The following is a 24,104-nucleotide window of genomic DNA, read 5'->3' on the forward strand; positions in this document are numbered from 1 at the left end:
GCTACATTTAAATTATATACTGTTTGAGCAAAAAAGCGATCTTTGTTAATGGAAAGAGTGGGAGAAATTGCATAACCGTGAGATACTCAGTATTAGCAGTATCCAACTTAAGGGCAACAAACTTATGCTAACATTATAAATAAAATATATAAACGATATAAAATAAAATAAATAATAAAAATAAAATATAAAATCAAAATACACTTTTAGTGTTTTCTAACAGATTTTTAATGTACATTACTTTAAATATTTATATTTTTCTTGAAATAAATTTACTTTATTAACACTTAAAAAATAACATTTGCATTGACTGTATAATAAAAGTATTTTGTTATTTCATTGCTTTTATTATTACCAAGAACAATTCTTACTCTTAAATCAAGTTTTGGGATTATGGAGTTTAATATTTATGCTTCTTATTAACTTTTCATACTGACGAAGTATAATTTCGACAAAAACTAAGCAATTCATTTTTAAGACCTTTATTATTTTGTAATTTCAGATATTTAATTAAAGCACATTCATCGCATATCAAAAATAAACTGTTAACTTAATAATTTTGAGGGAAAAAAGAAAATTCTTAACGTCTATACACTTTTTTTTTAATTATTATTTATGCCGAAATATTTAGAATAACTCAGAAAGAAAAAAATATATATGTAGTCAAAATACAACTCAAACTGTGACGACTACCCTATCTAACATATTTATTTAAATAAGTCAAAAGTTAATACTTTATTCTAATGAAAATTTCATTATTTATACATACTATCAATAAAAAATAAGTTTTATTTCTGTTTCAAAGTTCACAAAAAGACAATTACAAAATGTTTGAAACTGTTGAAGAGCATTTATCATTTTATAATAATCAATTATTAATACAGTGCTATTGGCAATCAAAGTTAGCTTTTCATTGACCAAGCCATTTTAATGTTATTCAATCTGCTGACAATTAATTTAAACATATTAACTTTTAATGATAGATATTATTATTAGTTGCAAGAGGCAATATATGAGTTAATGGAATCATTTTATATCTAAGGCATTCTGTGTTTTATTTCCAATAAATAAATAAATTATTCACATTATTCATGATACAGAGTTGGAAAAACAGAAATTCTATCTTTGATTGTTTGCAAATGAAAGCTGAGAGAAATTATCTATAAAGTTAGGGTTAGGCACCATTTGATATGCATTGAAAGATTTTAGAAAGTTGTTTGACTTCACCACAGGCTATATCTATCCTACTCAGAGCCCAACTTAGCCTAATTGGGGGCCCCCTCGGCTTCAGTAATAAAGAACCGACGTTTATGGAGACATTTAAAATTTTCACCTCATTATAGATAACAAGAAAATTGACTAAAACCTAAAATAGCTATTAAGTCCCTCCCCCTCCGAGATGGTCAGACGAAATACCGTTCTGTCCATTTCATTGATTTTCTGACATTTCTTTGTCCATTATGCTGAATGCAGTTTTCTAATTGTCATCTAGCTGCGAAAAATTCCTATCCTTGCTGATATTGAGACGGAATTCAGCTAAATTTACACAATCAGTGGCTCAATTAAGCCAATCAAAAGCCTGTATTTTTGTAAACATGTCGTATTTTGCGATATGTTAAAATACAGGCTTTTGATTGGTCAAATGTGTCCATCGCCATTGCGAAAAGTTGGCTGAATTCTGCCCTAAAAAGCTAAGGATTTACGAAATATAGATTGTCTTCATACGATAGATTAATGAAGGAGCTAACATAAATTTGACAGATTTTACACAGTACTGATATTTTGTTTAAAAAAAGTTCATTAAAGAAGGAAACATAAAATAAACTTTCTATTCGATTTGCTCCCCCCCCCCCCNATATTTATGGAAGTTGTATTGTGAAGTATTGCACACCTTTAACATCACAGAAAGAAGGGGGGGGGGAATAACTCAGCATCCAAAGCTATTTTTACTATCATTGATTTGTAAGAGAATAATACAAAACTGACTGTAATACAACCACTGTGAAAAATCAGTCTCAGATTAATAATGTTTTTAATAAGATCATATAATTTTTGATTACAAAAATGGCTTTGATACAGAATGAACATAAATCGATATTTTTTTAATTAAAGAAAAATTGCAATATAATTATTAGAAGAGGGATTAAGGAGTATTGTAAAAAAATCAGAAAGGAACACAAAATACTAAAACATAAAATAAATAAATAAAAAAAGAAAAACTGATACTGGAAATAATTTAAGAAATTTATATTCATTCATAAAAATAACAGAAAGAGTCTCTGTATGTTTATAAATAAAATGCTAGTTAACACTAGATTGCCCAAGGAAGTCAATTTGATTTTTTTTTAATTTCAATTCGAAAAACAATGATGTATATGATGACACAATTTCTTAGAACTTAGGTGACTTTTATAATTATTTTTATTGTTGATATTTACTAATAACTTGTTATATAACTGAAAATAATATAAAAAATATTAAAAACTAATTTTAAACAAATTTTTTTACTCTTTCACAATGCAGTCACATTTTGACTGCTTTAGGGCAATATAGGTATTTCAGTCTTTCTAGTGTTAAGTTCTGTTGATTCGACTTCATTGATAAAAATCGTTTTCCTACCCTTTGATATTGTTTACCTACATATATTGTTTATTTTTTAATAGATATCTTTTAATGCTTTTATTTTAATAAATCATACGTATATTTATATTTAGTATATGACATCTATAATGATATATCTTACTATATTTTTGCCGCCATTTTTTTAAAAGCAATATTGCAAGAAGGATAAGTTACATTAAATTGAGCTTCGATTAGCAAATAAAGCACGCTCCATTAGCAACAATATTTTGTGCTATTTTAGCTCTAAAACTGATAACATCGAAAAAATTGAAAAAAATATATATTTTGTTCTTTTTTTCTGCCGTAGAGCAAAAAATAGCAATAGTAGTTGGTTATTACATCGATAATTTTGCTACTTCCATCTTGAATTCCTGATTTGTCACCTTTTGAAAAACTCAGAGAAAATTATTTAGTTCTTGAAAAATATGTATCAATAGTAAGGAAACCGAATGAACAGGAATCATAATTTGAAATCAGATTCACCGTCAACAACTATCACGATTATAAATAGTTTAACTCCTGAAAGTATACTAAGAATATGATTGCGATCAAATATTTTGTTACGGGAACAATAACAGTACTATTATTTATGCTACAACAGTACTAATTTTGAACTAAAAGTGAAAACGAATTAACTTCCGTGTTGTTCTAGAATTATTATTACTATTTTTGGCAAAAAACTGAATGCTACTAATTTGCATCAGTACTATAGAAAGGAATTTGTTTAAAACTTATTATAAGTATAATATAAATTGAGCAGATTTTATTATCCCCCGTGGCAGAAACACGGCGACACAGCGACATTGTCGCAGAAAGCAACTGAGTTCTTGCAGAAAGATTTTTTTTATTTGGGAAATAAAAATTTTTGGTTTGCCACAAACAAAAGTTCTCAAAAAAGATTCTGCAGAAACAGAAGCTGTTTTACCAAAAAAAGGAAAAAAAAACATTTTCTACAGAAACAAAAAATTTCTGCAGAAGCAATAATGGTTCTGCAAAAAAATTTTGTTACAGAATTGTTTTAAATAATTTTTTTTCTATCGTACCGCGGAAGGAGAAAGCGCTCGTAATTCTCCGTTAATCTCCAACACAAACAGTTACTGGATAAAAAGGGGAGAATTTTTTTCCCCTTTATGAAGCTATTTTTGGAAATTTGCCATCTTCGGCCTCTATTGCTGGCGCAGTAATTTGCTTTGTGTTTTCTAATGTGAACAGAGCATTTTATATTTTTTGCACTTATGTGGAAAATTTCCTGCGTAAAAAGATTCTTTTTAAAAAAAATCATGTTTAGCGAAAAGGTTATTTGTTGCAATTGTGAAGCCACAATAATTAAAACAAATTTGAAAACTGATTTTTCAAGGCGGCATTCCGAAGAAGAAATAAGATGGAAGTCGATAACATCTAGCGATGTCAGAGATTTTTTTTCTGGAAAGCGACAGGAAAAGAAGCATCCCACGCTACTAATATTGAAAGGGAAAAAAAAAAACGTTCTAGATTCGAATCAAATATTCTTACTAGTAGCGATATCAATAGTAAGGATGAGACAGCATTTCCAACAAAGCAAGAAATTTTAGAAGCAGTCAAAAGTAAAAAATGACTATATGTATATATTTTTTTAAAGATAAAATGCCTATATCCTTTGAATTAAGTCGTCGATAAAAAAAATTTAAAAAAAACAAACGCTCGCAATCTAACGATAAATGAAATAAAGCCTGAAAGATATCTCACTATCTACGATTTTTTGGCATGCCAATGAAAAGCAAAATTTGGTGGAAAGTATTTACTGGTGAAACACTTTCAAACAGGTTTCCATACGCATGCGAAAAAAATCGCATCCAATGAGTATGGCTCTAATACCGATGTTTCAGTACAGATAGAGACTATTTCGTTTCGAGATGTTGAATAGACTTGAGCATATTGAGTCGGAAACCGCTTCTGCTTCTGCATACGCTTCTGTGTGGAATCAATGCTATATATTTACACAATACAGTGCGAAATCACAAGCGCTGTGTATTTTTTTCGTTCTGAACTTAATCTGATCACGAAAAAAGTTTCATTTACCTCCTTTTTTTTAAAAAAAAATCTTTCAATAAGTCAGTACAATATTAATCGAATCTAATTAATCTATAATTAATTAGATAAAATTAATTAGATGTAGAAAAAATTGAAACAAACATTGCTTGATTTTTTTTGCTTTTAGAATTCGGTTATAGTCAATTCTATTTTATTATTTTGATTACTCAACTTCAATATTAATTTTTTCACCTGATTTGTTTCTGTACCTGATATAACTACTATAATGAAACATTAAATCATACTGTTTTAAACTGCTTTAATAATTTAATTTGATACTGTTTTAAACTGATACTTCAAATTCAGTTATCTTGTTTTATAAATTTAATCTTTTTGTCCATTCTTAGCTATTTCTATAAGTTCTATCTTATTACAGGTTCTGGGTAATCTTTATTTATGCTCTAGTAAGCATTTTTGCCTGCAGATCTATACATTTATAACTTTTCGTTATTATCGAAGATTATGCAAATTTATACTTAAACAATTTAAACTTATTAAGAACTGTAAACTTATATTATGAAATTAAGAAAAAAAATCTACACAGTTTTATTCTATGCATGTAGACTTATTTTATAAACACGAATTTCATCTATTATTATAAATTCATTACACATACATTTATAACGATAAAAATATCTTGCAGAAAGATATTGGTTCTGGTTAGGTTTGTCGCAGAAAGTCAGAAAAAATTCTGCCACAGGGTTATTATCTCTAATTTTAGTTTTTAAAAGGAATCAGGACATGGTTTGCGCAGATTTTTAGTAAATTTTTATTATAAAAAATTTTTAATTTTAGTTATTTATTTAATTTTTATTTTTTGGGAAAAAATATCTGTCTATAAAAACAGTAAATTCTAATCGCAAAAACAACTGGTAAAGACCCCAATATATGTATTAAAAAAGATTTTTTTTTATGGGAAAAAAAAACTTTTTACAACATACTACATTAATCACCGAAACTGACTTTAAAGTGAACAATCAGTTGTGTTACAAATCGGTAGATAAATATAGAACTTTTTTTGTCAAGGTCAAGGCGATTATAAGGATTCTGCTTAATTATTTAAAGCGATTGCGAAATAAATCAGAATAAAAACATAAAACTATCAGAAAAACTGTTTCTGCTTAGTTATTTCTCCACACTATTTATATCATTAGGTGAAAATATAATATTTAAAAACAAAGTTTTTTTTCTTTTTTTTTAGAATGAATGAAGTTTTATATTTTAGGACCAAGATATAATAAATAAAAACCAACATCAAAATAAATTCAACAATTTTAGAATTTTCATAAATATTTCGAAAACAAAACTAGTTAATTATTCTTACTTCCAATGTTTTTGTAGAAATTAATATTTTTTGCAACTGCATTGAATATAAAAAAGAATTATTAAGTAGAATTAAAAATAAATCATCTACAATTCTTGAGTTCTTGTAGTAAACATTTCAAGAGAATATTACGTGAAAGAAAAAGCATGACTAAGTCCACTTATAGATAATAACTTTATTTGTTCATTGAGATACTTGACTCAATGCACAAAATATATAATATAAACATAAATTTTTTGTATTTTTAAGCTAAACTTTAAATTTGAAGAGAATGAAACATATTTAAGTTAAAATTTGAATCACACAATAAATCTTTGAAAACGTAAAAAAAAAAGATTAAAAGAAACAAATACTTATCGAGAAAAAAATTATTCAACAATCAATCACAAGAAACTTCTTTTCCTCATTATTAGAGTTATCTGCTATAAAGGAAAATGTTCACATTTAAAGCACTTTTTTTTTTTTAATATTGACTCTTAATTTTGCGATTTTCCATCTAAAACAATATCTTTCACTAGTTCTGACGAGTTGGAAAAAAAAGAATAATGTAGAACAAAAATTTTAAAAATTAAGAGTAATAATAATTGTATGTCAAGGAAATATTTACTATTTACATAACACCATTTCAAATTCACCCATTTGCATAACAACATTACGATACAACATTTCAAAACTAGGGCAATGGAAATATTTCTTAATGTTGCAACTAAATCAAAATATTATAATTTACGGGAGTTTTAAATTTTGCGATTTCGTTGAAAAGTAGAGAGAAAAAAAATAATCGACACTAAAATTCGTTTATGAGTCACCAAAATTGTTCAACTTCTTGGGGAAACATGCAGCTTTGAGGTAATCAGCAATTTGTTAACACCTGTTGCTCCTTCTCCACAAACTAATGATTTCGAATAGAGTTGAAGGGGGTACTTTCCGCCCTTCCTGTCAGTGTTGCCAGAACTTAAGATTAAAAAGTAGCGAATGGGAGCTCCAAAAGTAGCGGATTCGAACATTTTGTAGCCCAAAAAATTATATATATATAGTCAAATTCAATGTTTCGTTTTAACTCAGATTAAAGGTCACGTGATTTATTTTTATGGGAGCTAAACGGTTAATAATAGTTGGGTTTAAAGATTTTTTTCCATCATAATCGCTGTGCATTTTAATCATATATGGGTGATTCTCACGAAATATGACAATTCACAGTCTCTTGCTCCAAGGTCTAATACTATACTACTAAAAAACTTTTTTCTTAAAAAAAATATTAAATAGCATTGCTGTTAGCATTTTAAAATGACTTTGCACTAGCATTGACTGTTTTGTATAGTTAAAATATTTAATTGAATATCAAAATGTCATTTTCCTGGTGTGTCTTAAACAATAATTCCAATAGTAACTATCTTCAAAACTTCCCATACATTTTTCAATATCTAATTTTTTTTTTTTTATCTCAACCGTTGTAAGCATTTCTAGAATATATGCAGAGAGTATTATTTCAAAAAACTTTGTCGAAAAAATTTTTTTCTGTCAATAATTTGTCCGTCACATGAAACTCAGTCATTTTCCTGGCAATTATTTTTAGTAATTTATAACCGAAATAGCGTCAGCAATAAATATCTTAGGTTAAGAGATTGATTAGAATATTCAAAGGTCAGTTTAACCCGTTTTGTCCCGAATTTATAAATTGAAATGATACAAAAAGTGGTTTTATGGAAAAAGTGGCATAATATATTATCGAAATTAATTGGTTTTTCTACTGTTAAGGCATTCAAAAAGTCTTTGATAGATCAAAACCCTCTTGTTCCTTAGAATTCTAGATCTAATCTAAGATCTAATCAGAAATAACTAAATCATTGTGGTATCTGAAAATCCTTTAATTCACCCAGATAAATAAAAATACTGAAAAAAGTTTCCCACCACAATGAATGTCTTTGAAAAAAGGAACTGTCCTAAAAATATGACGCTGGTCGTTAACCGGTTAAGAAAGAACCAACTTTCTGAGTCAAAATGTATTTCAAAAAATTTTACTGTCCTCTTGAAATCATTAATAATAAACTATTTACATTTATCTGAGTTATTTCAAGAAATCCTGATGTTTTCTGCAGAAAGTAAACGTCTTAGGCCAAAATCTTAAAGTAATGTTAAATGCTGTAAAATGACTAAATTGTCATTATCCTGGTTGCCACTTTTCTGGCTTATAAGTTCCAGGACATTAACACAGTTATAAGAAAAAAATTTAAACATTATAATGTAAAGAGAGAGAAAACAGATATCAACCTAATACCCAGTTTATGAAAGATTGTAATATGCTCGTATGTAATTAAAGTTATTTATTTATTCAATAATTGATTATTATACACAATTTTATTCTGTACATAACAACAAAAATTTTTTGATTCTTTCTACAGTGGATAAAGTAATTAATTTAAACAATTCATGGTCTTTCTGACGCAAAGGCTTTAGGTTATTTTTTTTCAAAACACGGATAGTTAAAAATATAAAGGATAAACTAGGAACATCACTGTATACAATTTAATTCTGTCAGTATTTAAGCACTGCTTGGGTGTAGAAATTAAGCTATGTAATAAAGTGGTAAAATGAAATGACTTGAAATATTTTTTTTAATAAAATTTGCTTTTTTTTTTTAGTTTTTTAAGTTGTGTTACTTACTATTAGCTTAAAATGATATTATAAAAAAATTTCCGATGCAAATTATTATAAAATTAATTTTAATGTAAATTTTTAGGAAATTAATTAAAAAATTCCTAAGATTATCATTTTTAATCTGGGAGTTTTGAAGTCGTTCACAAATATAGTAAAGTTAGCTTTATTAATCGTGCTGGCAAACAGACTGCTAATTACTTTAAGTGGCCCGGGAAAAAAGTCTGTGTCAAAATTTCTTAGAATATCACAAATTCAAAAATGTCTGCTTCTTACCCAATATCTTCCAGGCATTTTGCTTCCTCTGAAAGCTTCAAGATTAATGAAATTTTACAAAGTTTTTTTTGTTTTAACTGTTTCTTTGCAAATTAAAGTGTTGAAAAATTAAAAACTAACTCATTGTGTGTGTTACTCTCTAACTTTCATTGTATTTAAAGCATTTATTAAAATTTTTCACAATAATTATTTTTGGATTTTATTTACAAAAAAAGTTAAAATTAACTTCTTAAATTTGCTTTTTTTTTTAGTTTTTTAAGTTGTGTTACTTACTATTAGCTTAAAATGACTGTTTTCTTAACTTCTAAGCAAACGTCATTTTACTGACCTTTTAGTCATTTTCCTGGCATTCAAAATTTGGTGAGTTTCTATTTATTTTTTTCTTCAGAAAATGTCAATAAACCACACTGCCGTCTGTAAGATATTAACAAATGTAACTAAATAAATACAAAAAAAAAATTATTTTGAAGACTTTAAATTTGAAGAAATTTTTTTTCTCCGAATTGTCATGTTTCCAAAGAATCACCCATATATCCTTTCGCTTTCACGAGCTTACGATTCGAAACATAGATATGGAAAGATAATAGACTCCCAGCAGCAAAACAAATCATGAATCCACAACTGAAGCATATGCGTTTTCAACAATAAAAAATTTTATTTTTAAAAAGGGTAAAGAAACTGCACACTTTTCGGAATCATTTTATAATGGGAAGGGGAAAAAATTTTAAAAAAATATTTCTGTAAGAAAAAAAAGTAGCACATTTTTACGATTTGTAGCGATTGAAAAATAATGAGTAGCCCAAATTCGATTTTCAGTAGCGGGGACTTTTAAAAGTAGCCCAATCCGCTACTTGTAGCCCAATCTGGCAACACTGCTTCCTGTGTTAAAAACAAAGCTAATCATGAAAATTTACGATTACGTATTTTTCTATCGGCTATTTTTTGCAGAGTTAACAGTTAATTTAGTGGTGTCATCAACCAGTTGCGATTTTTAACTTTTGTGAAATTTTTCTTATAGTAAAAAATGCATTCATTTTTTTATTAGTGATACGCAGCGTTACGAAAATTTTAGAAGGGGTGCACAAAATCATAATTTGGGAAAACACTGGCTCAGGGGGTAAGAGCGTTCGCCTTCCAATGAGGTGATCCAGGTTGGAATCACAGCGATGGTGGATCGATACGAATTTCGCATCCGACTTGCACCAGCCATAATGCTGACATGAAATATCCCCTTTAAAGTCTGGGTAAACGTGGGAGGTTTCCGTGATATTCCCCTCAATGTAACGCAAATGCGGGTTAGTCCTCCACGAGTTAGGTTCCATCAAAAAGTCCTCCACGAAAGCAAAAATTCTCTTAATACTTTATCCAAGAGTTCCTTTGACTTCTTTATTGGGTTAAAAATTACAAGGCTACGGAGTTGAACATTAGTAGAAGTAAACCAACGAACGTTATAAAATATAAAAACATATTTGCGTAGTAAATAATTTGATCCTAAGTGATTGAATATCATTTCAGACATTGATTCATCTAATCATCATTAAGATCAATGAATTGTTTTCCAAGCATTTTTCTTTGGAGTTTTTTTTTGACAAAATTCTATATGTTTTATTTCGATTTTAAACTAAATTAAAAGCGCTACACAGGTTAATTTTTTATTGTAATCGCTTTACATTCAAGTTATCTCAAATAATTGTCGTTCTGCAACTGTTCCTATCGAACTGTTGTTACTTCGACAAATGTTCCACCTCAACACTCCTACTTCACAAAAGAGCTCCTTCGTGCACAGTATACATACCAATTAGTACCTATACGTACTAATACGAGAGGATGGTGTTTTCAACACTAGGGAGTTGACTGTCTATACTTCCAGGTTACTGTTTTTAGTTGTTTTTAAACCATTTGGCTCGTCCCTCAGTGTACTGATCGTTAAGACACGGTTCTCAACAGATCACCGAAGTCAAGCATCACTGGGTGCGGGTGGGTGATCACTTGGATCAGTTTGCGTAGGGACCGAGGGTGTGCGGTATGGGTCCTTAAACTGTTCTACCGTGAAGTGCAGGTCGTCCTCAGGGATGTTTCCCAGACAGTCGTTAGTAGCCCATTGTGCAGCTCAAGTGCGACGTAAATGAACAACAACAACCATTTGGCTCACAACCTGATTATTGTGTTTTGAGAATCATTTGAGATGAGAATCACATGTTTTGAGAAATTGATGGTGCCCTTATAGGTTCAATGCTATTTTTATACTCTAAAAGTAAACTGTCATTTTTATTGATGAGTATCTATATTATATAAAACGCTAATACGTATGTATCAATAAAACCGTTGATATTTCTTTTCTCGCGTTGGCAACAGTTTTCATTTTTAATAGATAGGATTCGGCGCGCAAGAGTACATAGTGAGCATAATATGGCTAATCTATATTATATAAAACGCTAATACGTTTTAATTGATAGGCTTCGGCGCGCAAGAGCACGTAGTGAGCATCATATGTCTAATCGGGTGAATTCTCACCGAATTATCAAAAAAATTCTCACAAAATTATCTTCATCGAAGCCGATGCTTTACATCCGGCGTTCAGTACTATTTCATATTGTTTTACAACACATGGTTTTAGCCCTCTGGTGGGAAAGACTTTAAAACAAAACTTACAACAGTTACTTTTCTCAACAACTGAAATTTAGAATAGTGTGATTAAGAAAAATATGTGAACTGTTTGCAATTTCAAATTAATATTGAAATGCACAGGTTTAGAATTTTCTACAGTGAAAAGTTTTCGGAACTTCAGTGTTCAAAAAAGTATACAAAAGCTAGACGTTAAGAACGTATCCAATGAGCGAGCATCCGATTGCGAAGCAATCCGAAATGAACTGCGAAAGCAGTTCCGGGGGTTGGCGAGCAGGGGGCGAAGCCTCCTAGTTTACATTAAATTATATAAAAATTTGATAATAATACTTGATTGTTAAATATATTGATTGTGATGAGACTATAATGTAAAAAAAAAATTTTATTACATATATTTTTTGAAGGAGGAAAAAAAAGCTCATTATAAGCACATTTTAAGCACAGAGTAAAAATTTGGCAAGCTGGAAAGGGCCCGTATATATTTAACAAAGATTTTTCTTTTCTTTTTCGAAATTCTGAATATATATTAATTGCAATTTCAAATGCTTTTTTTCAAAATTTTTTTCTCAATTGCTTTTTTTTCCTTCCTTTTATGTTACATTTTGCTTTGCTGCTTAAAATCTATGAAACTTAGAAAACTTGAAATTATGAAGCTGTGTAGAAAATATGCAAGGAGTTTCGAAAGAATACAAGAACATACAATTCGATAATTAGTTTTATTTTTATTTTGAACAGCCAACCCAATTTTGAGTTTAAGATTAGCCATGTTTAACTTCATAGCCTTGTCATTTTGAACCCAATCCAGCAGACAAGGGAACTCCTGGATCAGTACCCAGAATTATTGATTTGCTAAGGGAAATTAGAGGACTTTGTGACCCCGACAGATTTGACATGTCCCAGTCGCCATTTTATGCACGGATATTTTTCGGCTGGCTTGATTCGAACTTCCATAAAGCATTCTATAGCACGTTGAACTCGTGTGATTAACACGAGTTCAACGTGCTACCAAACAAATTATCCCCGTCCCATTATTTGTTTATTTTATAACCATCATTGAACAGCCGACACATTTTGAGTTTACGACTACAAATGTTAAACTCCGTAGCCTTGTCATTTTGAACCCAATCCAGAAGACAAAGGAACTCCTGGATCAAGTATTTTTTGTCTTCGTGGAGGGATTTATCGATGGAGCTCACCCGCATTTGAGTTATATAGAGAGGAATACCACGAAAACCTTAAACGGTTAACGGATAGAGGACTCTAACCCATGATCCGTCTACCACTGAGGATATTTCACGTCAGCACTGTGGTCGGTGCAAGTCGGATGCGGAATTCGTATCGACTGGGATTCGAACCCAGTTCGCCTCATTGGAAGGCGAGCGCTCTATCCCCAGAGCCATCACGGCTCTAAGTATGCGCTTTTATATTTTTATTATATTTTTTAGGTGGCTGAAGGATGTCGTCATGTGTTTTGTAACAAAAAAAGGAATTTTCTAAATATAACGGCATTTTACATTTTAACGTTAAATTTAAAACTTACACTATTCTGTAATTCCATTTATATGTGAACTAGTGTTTTATTTTCTTAAATAATTCGATACATAATTACCGTTACTGCGCAAGATTAGCTTAATAATTTGCTGTTGTGCTCATCATGTGATGGCCTTTAGAATTGTGTGCTATGGTATTGTTTTCATAAGTGTCACCGCAATAACATTGTCCGATAAAGGAACATAAGTTTTATATTTATTTTATGTATTTAATCATTTAATATTTTATTAATTTTCTCTTTATGTAATTTTTTTTTTTTTACGCCGCATAATTTAGTTTAGCGAAATCTAGAAGTAACTGAAACAGATTTGCTTGCAGTCACGTACTCTTGCGGCTAGATGAACAGTGCATTTTACTTTGTTTCAATTTCTGATTAGTTTTAGTTGCATATTCTTGCAAACAAATATCAATCCGCTCCATTGTCTCAATTTTTCATGTTGCCGCTTTATCGTTCCATGGCGGGTCAGGCAAGTGAAGAAAAAAAATTGCACAATCGGTTTTTAACAGCAATTACAGCTTTTGCAGGCTTCACAGCAAGCAAAAGCAGTAACCTGTAGGGGAGAGTGGGGTCAATTGTAACAGGGTACGATTGTAACAGAGCAAAAATTTCGAGTGTCGGGTTCTAGATTTGGTTCCTAGGTGGCGCACAAGGTGTATTTAATAAATCTACATGTACACCCCTGATGGCAACCATTTTTATGTACTTTTGAAAGAGTTACATCACAAAAGATATTTTCACGCCACGCAAGTACTTTTTTTGGTATTAGAATATTATATTGTAACAAAGTAATTTTGTTTAAACAAATAAAAATTAGTAACCGAATATGTAAGTGGACACTTTAATTAACATTTCAAAAAAAAAAAGATTAGTTTTGCTAATTAACTAGCATTGTTTTTAACAAATGAAGCTGAAATGGCGTCTTGGGGACAATTGTAACAATAAGTAAAGGGACGATTGTAACAGCTGAAAATAAATAATCTTATGTTTACAAACCATTACTTAACTCTTTAAGAACCACCAATAGTTTCCTATATCATTTATATTATGTTGCATGTGCATTATTTTATTTGTCACCTTTCACAGCATAAATTAAAATTTTTAACCCCTTAAAGTTAAAAGTTTAACCCTTTAGGTCTCTGCTCATTATTATTTTTACTCCTAAAATATCACTACTATTTTGATCAATAAAAAAATATATCACAACTATGATAATATGTATAATTAACTATGTTTTAGTTGAATTTATGAACTGTTACAATTGACCCCGTAAGTGGGAACAATTGTAACAAGTGCACGACTGTCAAAAATTGTTAATAACTATTATAATAACATTTAAAATCAGGGATTTATTATTTTTTCTAGTAGAGGATAGTCTACTTTACTGGTCTGTCAATTAATACTAATAATATATTGGATTTTTTGTTAGTTAAAAATAGTTAAGTAAAAAATGTTACAATTGACCCTACTCTCCCCTACTATAATGAAAGTGAACTTTGAAAGTATTGAAAAGGCTGGAGTAATTATACTGCAAGACTAAGGAGAGACAGAATTGAAATAAATTGTGCCAACCATTTCAGGGTTTTCGCTGTCGTTAGTGAATAGGTCTGAAGCCCCTTAATAGTTCTTAAAAATATACTTATCGTACCTATAACTATTCTTACAATTCATTTTTTTTTTTTTTAGTTTGTATTGATTAAATGTCCAGTTTTTTCACAACGTGATTAGAGAAAAACACTTTTACGTACATTCACTCAGGTTTAAGTTCGTATGATCTGACTTATGAAACTGAACTCTAAACATACCATTACCGGTCAATTAACGGTTTAAGAATTTTTGTATCCGAAATGCGCTTATCATCTTATCGTTTTTGCACATTTGACTTCATGACTTTTTCTAACAAATATGTACAGTCAATATTCCATTATTATTATTGTATTTTGTTTGTTTTGAATAATACTTGTCGTATACCAATTTCTACCACAACCGGTCATTTGACTGGGAGAACAGTTTATTGCTTTTTAAGGTTATCGGATCAGAATTTACGATATAATACGCGTTCAACGTATTGCATTCGATGAGTTGCACATTTTCGCAAAGACTGTTTCGTAAATAGTTCAATCAGAATAACTGTGAATTCAAATTTCAAGAAAGTACCTAACATTTTAGATTGACATTTTTGTTTAAGAAAAAGTGGCAAAATGTTTTGGTAAGTAGCTTATATTTTATGTTGATAACTTTACTTCATATCTAACTAACTGTTAGTTTTTACCCAGAAAAATGTCGAAACAATCAAGACAGCAGAAGTTATTCGAAGAAATAATATTAATTATAAGAATAGTGTTGCTTAAGGGGTTAAGTAGATTAAATAGATTAAGTGTTGCTATGTTTAGTGTTAAAAAGCTTTTATACTACTATACCGTTTTTAAACCCTACAACCAACAGAAAAAAGAAACATTTTTTTTAAATCTTACCTTTACATTTTCCAGTTCTTTGGAGAAATTAAGGCTAGCCAAACTTAACAAGATCTACTGAAAATGTCCAGGCTATATAGAGTAGCACGCGATCGACTATTGCTCTGAAAGTAACTGGAAGACGTCTAGTTCATTGTGTGAAAGTGCAATGGTATGTGAAAGCAATAAATCTATTTGCTTGTGTATCGTACGCATACATTGTATGAGCTTATAGGGTCACTTTGCCTGACCTGGTCGAATACAGTGGCTACCGAAATAATGTTATTTCCCATTCCCTAGTGCGTCAGTCAAAAAGTCCCGCAGTGGACTGATCGTAAAGGCATCTGTTCCCAGTGAAACACCGAAGTCACTGGCTGCGGTCAGTAAGCGGGTGGGTGACCACTTTGATCAGTCTGCGTAGGAACCAAGGGTACGCGGTATCGGTCCTCGTTAAACTGGCATGTCTTCAGAACATTATCAGGGATATTTTCCAGACCGTCGCCAATAGCTCATTCTACAGCTCTAGTGCGAGGTTCCTACCTACCTTGTTAGTCAAAAACTCAAACTCTAAAATATTTTTTTGTTAGTTCTGTGGCAATTCATTAAAAAAAAACCATTAGATAAGAATGAATGTTGACTTCAATGGAAATAGAACCGACTATAATCTTTATCAAATGCATACGATATTATATTCACATCGTATTTACGATATGATATTATATCATATCATTATATCATATATAAGATATTATACTATATTTATAGTTTATTTTAAGGTTTAAAAAAATTAAATAGTGTTGTAGATTAAAAGGGGAACACTGGACTTTTCAGTTCAGATCGTTGCTAAGCAACCGGAGTGAAACACGTAAAATCCAAAGGGTCGTAAACCTGAAGAAAAAAGGGGCAGCACCATATTTGTCACAATAAACTACAATAAAATGCGTGTTTTTATGGCGCCCTATTTATTTTATCACATAAAATAATGATTTTTAGTATAAAGAAGTTTATAAGGATTTTGAGAGTAGTTATAAGTATATCCTAACTAACTAGTTAAGTCTAATTGAACACTAGCTATAATAAATATACAATAAGAGTTGTGAAGAAAGCTAAATTTAAAAACAACGATTTTATACGTGTAGTTATGATAACTGCACGCAAGTTAAGCGCCTCGTTGAATTCCAAATAAATGGAAACTAACAATTTTAAAAATATACACTTGTTTAGTACCTGACTAGTTCGATATTCAATTCGCGTCTCCATTTTTAAAATTAAAAAAAAAATTATATTTATAGCCCATAAACAGGCGGAAAATCCTTCCATTTCTTTTCCCTAATTCAAGCAGTGTTTTCAAGGATGCGCGAATTCAAGAGGCGGTGATTTTAAAATAAACAAACAAACCCAACAACGAAACCACACACTAATTAAGAGGCAATTTTACTGTTGTTTTACGACACTCGAAAAAGTCCTTCGCCGGTGGCGCTACCTCCGTTATAACTCGAGCAGACGATATTCCCCCGATCAGTCAGAAGAAAGCCAACAACGATGGCAAACACTGGAACAATTAATGTGGAAAGGGAACCACTTTACTCGTGGTTCATTGCATTTGCATGCTTCTGGCTCAGTTTCTTGACCGTTGGCCTGCACCGGTCAGCGGGCATTATTTATGTTTCCGTAGTGCAAGTGTACAATATCAGCAGGGAGCAAGCTATATGGCCTTTTAGTCTATGTGGTTCCTTAATGTGCCTTTTAGGTAAGTTTAAACTTTTTTAAAATCGCAAATTGTTTGACGATAATTTGCATAATTATAGAAATATGTATTTATTTTATCATACGATCGTTTGCCTGATTATAGAAATACGTATTTATTGATATGCAAAAGAATTAAGTCGTTATAAGTGATAAAGGGGAAAAAATAAAATGAAAACAGATTTATCTAAAGTTATAAGTTCAATACGAATGGCTTAAAAGTAATCTCTTGCATTATTATAGAAATACAGTAATGTGTCAAAGAATTGAGTCAGTAATTCAACCTGAGTAACTAAGGAACGATATGTAATAACAATAACTAAACAATTATTCGTCTGAATTTTTATAGATATTCACATCAAAATTTAAAAAACTTATAATATTCAACGACAACACTATGATTGTGATTCATATTATCGTTAATTTTATTAAATAACATAATTCTAAAAATAAGAAATTATTCATAATTCTATTAAATTCTCTTGATTTATTCTTTCAAAATTAGAAAAATTGCTGAAACAGGATTTGACAGAAGAAAATTGATAAATATAATATCACCTTAAATATTCTAAAAATAAATATTCGTTATACGAAGTAATATTTTTTATGAGCATAATCTTTTATGATATAAATACATGGCATACAAGCCTAAACATTACAATTTAATTCTTCGTGTCGTAGCAGACGAGAGCAGTGTTACAGACATTTCCTAAAAAATTGTTTTTGCGTTTTAATTTACGATAGAAATTATTGCCAAAGAATTTAATCTCGCTAGAGTCATTGTAGACCATAAATTTTTATATAGCTTTTATTTTGTTAAAAAGAAAACTTTCACAACTTGCTGCAGATAGTCGGGATTGTTAACAAAATTCATATTTTTAATGAACATGTTTCCAACAATATCTTTTAAGTTGTTCTCATGAATGAACATTAATGATATTTTGCCTTTTTATATCTTTCTTATAATGGGATACCTGCAAGTGACGTACGTAGTGTATCTCGATTCTGATTGGTTGTTGAAACGTGGTATTTGCTTACGTTAGCAACTGTTCTTTCCATTCTATTTCGAGTAAGCCAGGCCTGTCCAGTACCAATTCTCTTAAGTAACAAGGTCTATATTCTTTCACAAAGATTTCGATTCTACCACGATATATTTCCACAAAGAGATTCAGGAGACCAGATAGAACTAATTATGCATCGAAGTTGCCAGGTACACAAAACAAAAATACATAGCAGTTACAATAAAATACAAAAACAAATAATAAATCTAAGTTAAGTAAAAGAAGTAAAACTAAAAAGAATTATATTTCAACAAATTCGATGTGCTATACTGCTCTATATTTAATTAACTTCACGTTAATTAACATTTTGAGTTATGTGGAAAAACTTGGCTCAACTTTAATACTCCATATTGCTGATAAAAATTAGCTACTGCAGACGTCATAAGTCACATGTGTGGGTATTGGTTGTCTTCTTCTTTTTGGAGTGCAAGTACCCATTTAAAGATATTTCGACGTTTTTAAAATTATCATTTAAAAAAAAAAATTGTTCTTTACCAACAGAAATAAAATTTATTGCTTTTTTCCTGTAAATATTTTTGTTTCCTTAATTTAAAGGTTAAAATTATCTGCACTGTTATTAGTATGTTTATGATTTTGTTTGATTTCTAAATTTAATTCTACGTTACATTTTAAGATAAAATTATTTGAATCGGTGTCTGATCTTATTAACCGTTTTGCTATTATTATTTTTTTTGGTGCAAATTACATTAATATACTATTATAAACGACGGTTAAAGAGATTAGTTAAATGATTTAGAACTTAACTTTCAGTTTCATGCTCAAAATGATGAATGTAAAAATTGTATTTAAAGTACATCCGTCTAACTTTAGTTTCCAAGAAAATCTCTTTTAATAACTATTTTAAATGTACAAAGAAAAAATATGTAAAATCGTGGAGTAACTACCACTATAAATATTGAATATCAATTCACTAGTATATAAGAGACATGTTAACTTGATTCTATCTTGAGGTACCTTTTAATAAATGAAGGTTGACATAGTCGATAATAATTAAATCCCGACATTGGTAACCTGCGGACATGATATGAACTTGCCAAGAATGATGGATGGTTAAACAGTTGATTACACATTAAACAGTTGATTTGCTTAAAAATATACTGGTCGAAGAAAGAAAAGAAAAAAAATATACGTTGAAGTAAATAAAGTCTTCCAGTCAAAAACAAAAAAGAAAGAAAAAAATTATGAGCGAAATGCTATGAACAAGAATGAAGTAAAAAAAAAAGAGAAATAGTAAGCGAAATGCTATAAACAAAAAATTTAATGAGCAAGAATGATATAAATAAATAAACAGCATGAATCAACTAGTGGTATTCGTTCATCGAATTCTATTAGAGACAAAATTCTGGAAGGGGAGTAATGTGGCGTTACTACCACTATAAATATTGAATATCAATTCACTAGTATATAAGACATGTTAACTTGCTTCGAATTTGAGAGATGAATGTTGACATAATCGTTATTAATTAAATCCCCACAAAATAACTTTTGATGCTTCTCATTGTCAACATTAAATTTACTTATAATCTTGGTAATTATTTAATATTTATTAATTATCTTGGAAATTAGTCTTCTTATCATGTTTCTAAATTCGCTGCAATTTCGATGAAAAACTTAAAATTAGATTCGTGAGACGAAATAGGAGTATTTTATTGTATTAACATTTGACACATCATATTAACATTTGACACACAAGTTTACATGTACAGTTTCTGGAAAAAAGTAAAATACTTTGAATAACTTTTGATTTAATGATAGGATTTGAGCGTACTAAAACTCAATCTTAGTGTTATATGNACTAAAAAATTGTTTATTTATAAATAATTTATTAATACTCAAATTGCTTGAAAGATGATATGTTCCCTACTGGTGACAACGAAGGTTTTTGTTTTATTCAGTCATTTATTTATATTTATTATGTCCGACAATGTGAAAAAAAATACATTTTGTGCTTCTGAGGGCCCCAGCTCCAATAAAACTTTAAAAAAAGCAGGGGGAAAGTAGGATCTGGGGGCCCTTGTCATCTCGGGGCCCCAAGCTACAGCTTATTTAGCTTATGCGTAAATCCGGCCCTGGTGCCAACATAAGAAGATTGTTGTTTTGAAGTTTTATAATAAAATGGTTGTTTTGATAGAACGCAGTTATTTATTTTAGAATTTCTAGATATTTTTATAGCTTTGATAAATCGGGTAGATTTATTGGAAGCACGAATCAGAGGCCTCAAATATGCTAATTAGTGCAAACGATATTTTAAGTTATGAAATCAGTCGTAAAAATGTACCTTCTCTGAATAAAAATGCCTTTTTTTCGACTGACCCCCAAATAGTTAGCCTTAATTTGGGAATTATGGTCCTTAGTGTTTCTAAATAGCCCCCTTTAAAAGATCAGCTGAAATGTTGAACCAACAAACTTAAATTAAAATTATATTTTAAGACGAAATAAGAGTAGTTTCTACATAAAATGTTAAGTTTTTATGTCAACAAATTCACATTAGATTATCATTTGACTCCCAGGTTCATATATATATACATTGCGTGGGGGAAAAAAACACTCCGAATGACTTTTGATTTAATAATCGGATTTTAACGTTCTAGGAATGGTTTGAGGGACTGACCTCAATTATGCATGTTAGTTTAAGTTACAAAACTTGTGTAAAATTTAAGTAGGGCTTTAACCGTTTGATCAAGAATGCGGTCGAATGTTTGGACTCCTTAATGTCTATTTTACTTTTTGAGTACTTCACCATAATGTGGAAACTTTTAAAGTGAATTAAAAAAATTGCGCACACAATTATAAAATGCTTAATCCAAAGAAAATTACATGAAAAAAGTTGAATACTTATTTATTATTTTTAATTACTTCATTTAATAACAGTCAAACTAATTTTGAAATGGGAGGTAATCAATTTAAAGAATGTCATTTTTATGGCAAAAAACAACATTTAAAAACGTAATCGGTCGAATAGTTTCTTTGATATCGAATTTTAAAGATTTGTCCTTTTTAAAATTCGATTTCTGAGATAGCTATTCAAGAATTTTAGGAAGGGGAAAAAAACAGAAATAGTTAAATAGTGTAAAATAATGAATTACATATCAGGATATACTGTTCGAAAGTAAAAGAATACAAAATATTTAATTCTATAATAACGGAACTTTCTTTGTAAAAAACGCGCAAAGCAGCAGTATTTTCAAAAGAAAGAATAATTGAAGCAATAAAGAAAAAAGAAAACAATGAAAATAAAAATAAGGCCACCGAAGCCGATGTCTTCAGGGGGTACCAGCTCCGGAAGTCATAGAATATTGCCTAAATTTTAATCAAAATAATTTTTCAAAATAGAATTGTCTGGCTTTCTCAATAGAAAAGGTTTTGTTCTATGGCTTCCAGAGCTGGTACCCCCTGAAGACGGCGGCTTCGATGGCCATATTTTTATTTCCACTGTTAAAAAGACATTCATTAACATTTTTTATGTTTATTTTTGATTAAAAAGTAGATTAAAGTAGGACAAGAAAAATGATCTGATTGATTTTCTAAATTCAAAACTGATGTTTCATTCACAAAAAAAAAATCCTGCCTATTTTTATAAAACTAAGATGACATAAAACTAAATTGAAAAGAATTAATTTAAGACTAAATGAGATGAGACCACATGGTCATTCTTAAAGGTCACTCCCTCCTCTGTTTATGACTTGCGTGAACTCTTTGGGAGTATTGGCGTGAAGCTCACACATCAAGCTAGAGAACTTATAACCATACAGAAAGTTAATCTAGGAATTTATAATTAAAAAATAAAAACCTATAAATATATTTTTCTAGCAAACAATATTAAAAAAAAGAAGGAAAAAAAAGAAAAACAGAAAATCAATAATTTTGAGAACATTAAATTTTTGTCTTGTTCGCCTACTCTGGTCCGAAATTATTAAGTTGCTTAAAAAAAATCCGCTATAATTTTTATTACAATGTTGATATTCCTTTAAGAGAGTTTTTATAAATTTTTATTATGTTGTAATAAGTATTTCATGCACTTTGTAATTAGCATTCTAAATGTAATCATTTGATTTTTATGCCTGGTGGTATTCAATAAAATTTTAAATTTGGAAGGGGAAAAAAATTGGAAAAGGGGGAGGTACTGGCTTGCAACATTTTTCAAATACTTGGAGTCCTGTAGTGTCGGTCACTGGGCGGTGATCTCTTGAAAATGAGAACTTGGAGTTGTTTCTACTTATTGACGAACTTTACTTCAAGGTACCTGCAGTCCCTGGCCAACTTATTAGATACACTCTAAGATTTTATTTAAAATTATAATTATTAGGTGATACTATACAGCTTTATTGTTTTTACGAGACTGTCTGCACTTGTTTACATTAGTGTATCAATTGGCTAAATTAGGCGATACATAATATAAATTCGACGACTGGATAAATCAGACGATCTATTATACAATTATAGAACATTCATTATATTTTATTATATTATATATATTATGTATTATGTTATTATATTACGATAATTTGACGAAATGAATAGACACACTGTAGTGTTTTTATAAGGACATCTTTTGCACTAGTTTATATGCAATACTTTTATATTTAAATACACACGTAATCAGCGCCGGATTACCCATTGGGCCATGGCCTGGGGCCCCCAATGATTAGGGGCCCCCTTAAAATGGATTTTTTGAAAATAAATTTTAAAAAATTAAAAAATCAATGATTTAAAAAAAAATCAATTTCAAATATATATGTTATGATTATGACATGTTATGATTATTTTTTAGTTCTAATTTAGTAAAATAAAGTAAAATTCAATTTATTATTATTTATTTTTATTTTAAGATGTATAAATACTTTTATATATGAATAAAAAAAAAATATATGAGAAAAAAAATTTAATCTAAGGGCCCCAAAAATTCGAATGGCCTAGGGCCCCGCGTGTGCTTAATCCGGCACTGCATGTAATGGGTTTTTATTCCGGAGATTTTTTTACAATGTTAACCAATTGGATACACGGACGTAAACAAGAGCAAATCGTTTAAAAACAATAAAGCTGTATAATTAAGATTTTACATAGAATCTTAGAGTACGTCTAACAATTTGACCAGAGACTGCAGGTACCAACCTACTTTAAAAAAAAAAAGAAGAAAAGAAACAGTAGTTAGTAGCGATTCCTGGCAATTACTTTTAACGTTAGTTTAGAAAACACGGTTCTAACGCAATTAATTTTTCGAACTAGATGAGTACAAATTCTCTCGCGTTCGTTATTGGATGCAAACCCTGTACCTGTAGTTGACTGAAATTGCGTATTTGACTAATATTTAAACTAGCCATTATGAAACATAGATGATTAAATCACTTTGGGCCACACTTTTACATGCGAATGCACACTCGTGTGAAACATTGATGTTCTTTAAAAGTAGAGGAACGTATTTTCGATGTACTTAAATTTCTTAAAGGAAATAAAAAAGCATCAATCCATTAAAAAATTGCAAGTATTTGATAATATCACAATTCTTAAATTAAAAATTCGCTGTCGAAAACGGCATAAAAAGATAAAGGTTTAAATGAACAAATTCGTTTATTTCAAGTTTTATGCAGATACGCATATTTATTTTTTATATGAATGCATATTTATACATAAATGTATGTATAAAACTTAAAATAGACGAACAGCATTTTAAAAATAAAAAGTGTTTACCACCCCCCCCACTC

General features: G+C 29.8%; 1 protein-coding gene and 1 long non-coding RNA gene across 2 annotated transcripts in view; one reads left to right on the forward strand and one right to left on the reverse strand.

The window, feature by feature from the left end:
* LOC139425037 (uncharacterized) overlaps positions 1-24,104 on the reverse strand; it is a 56,663-nt gene that overhangs the window by 6,709 nt on the left and 25,850 nt on the right. The gene's annotated exons all lie outside the window — the stretch shown is intronic.
* LOC107444125 (monocarboxylate transporter 9) overlaps positions 17,059-24,104 on the forward strand; it is a 53,672-nt gene continuing 46,626 nt past the window's right edge. Inside the window, exon 1 of the mRNA XM_043051941.2 lies at positions 17,059-17,324. Coding sequence (XP_042907875.1) covers positions 17,117-17,324 — 208 coding nt within the window. The 5' untranslated portion in view covers positions 17,059-17,116. The remainder of the gene's footprint in view (positions 17,325-24,104) is intronic.

Source organism: Parasteatoda tepidariorum, chromosome 2, assembly GCF_043381705.1.
Source record: "Parasteatoda tepidariorum isolate YZ-2023 chromosome 2, CAS_Ptep_4.0, whole genome shotgun sequence".
Classification (NCBI taxonomy): Eukaryota; Metazoa; Arthropoda; class Arachnida; order Araneae; family Theridiidae; genus Parasteatoda; species Parasteatoda tepidariorum.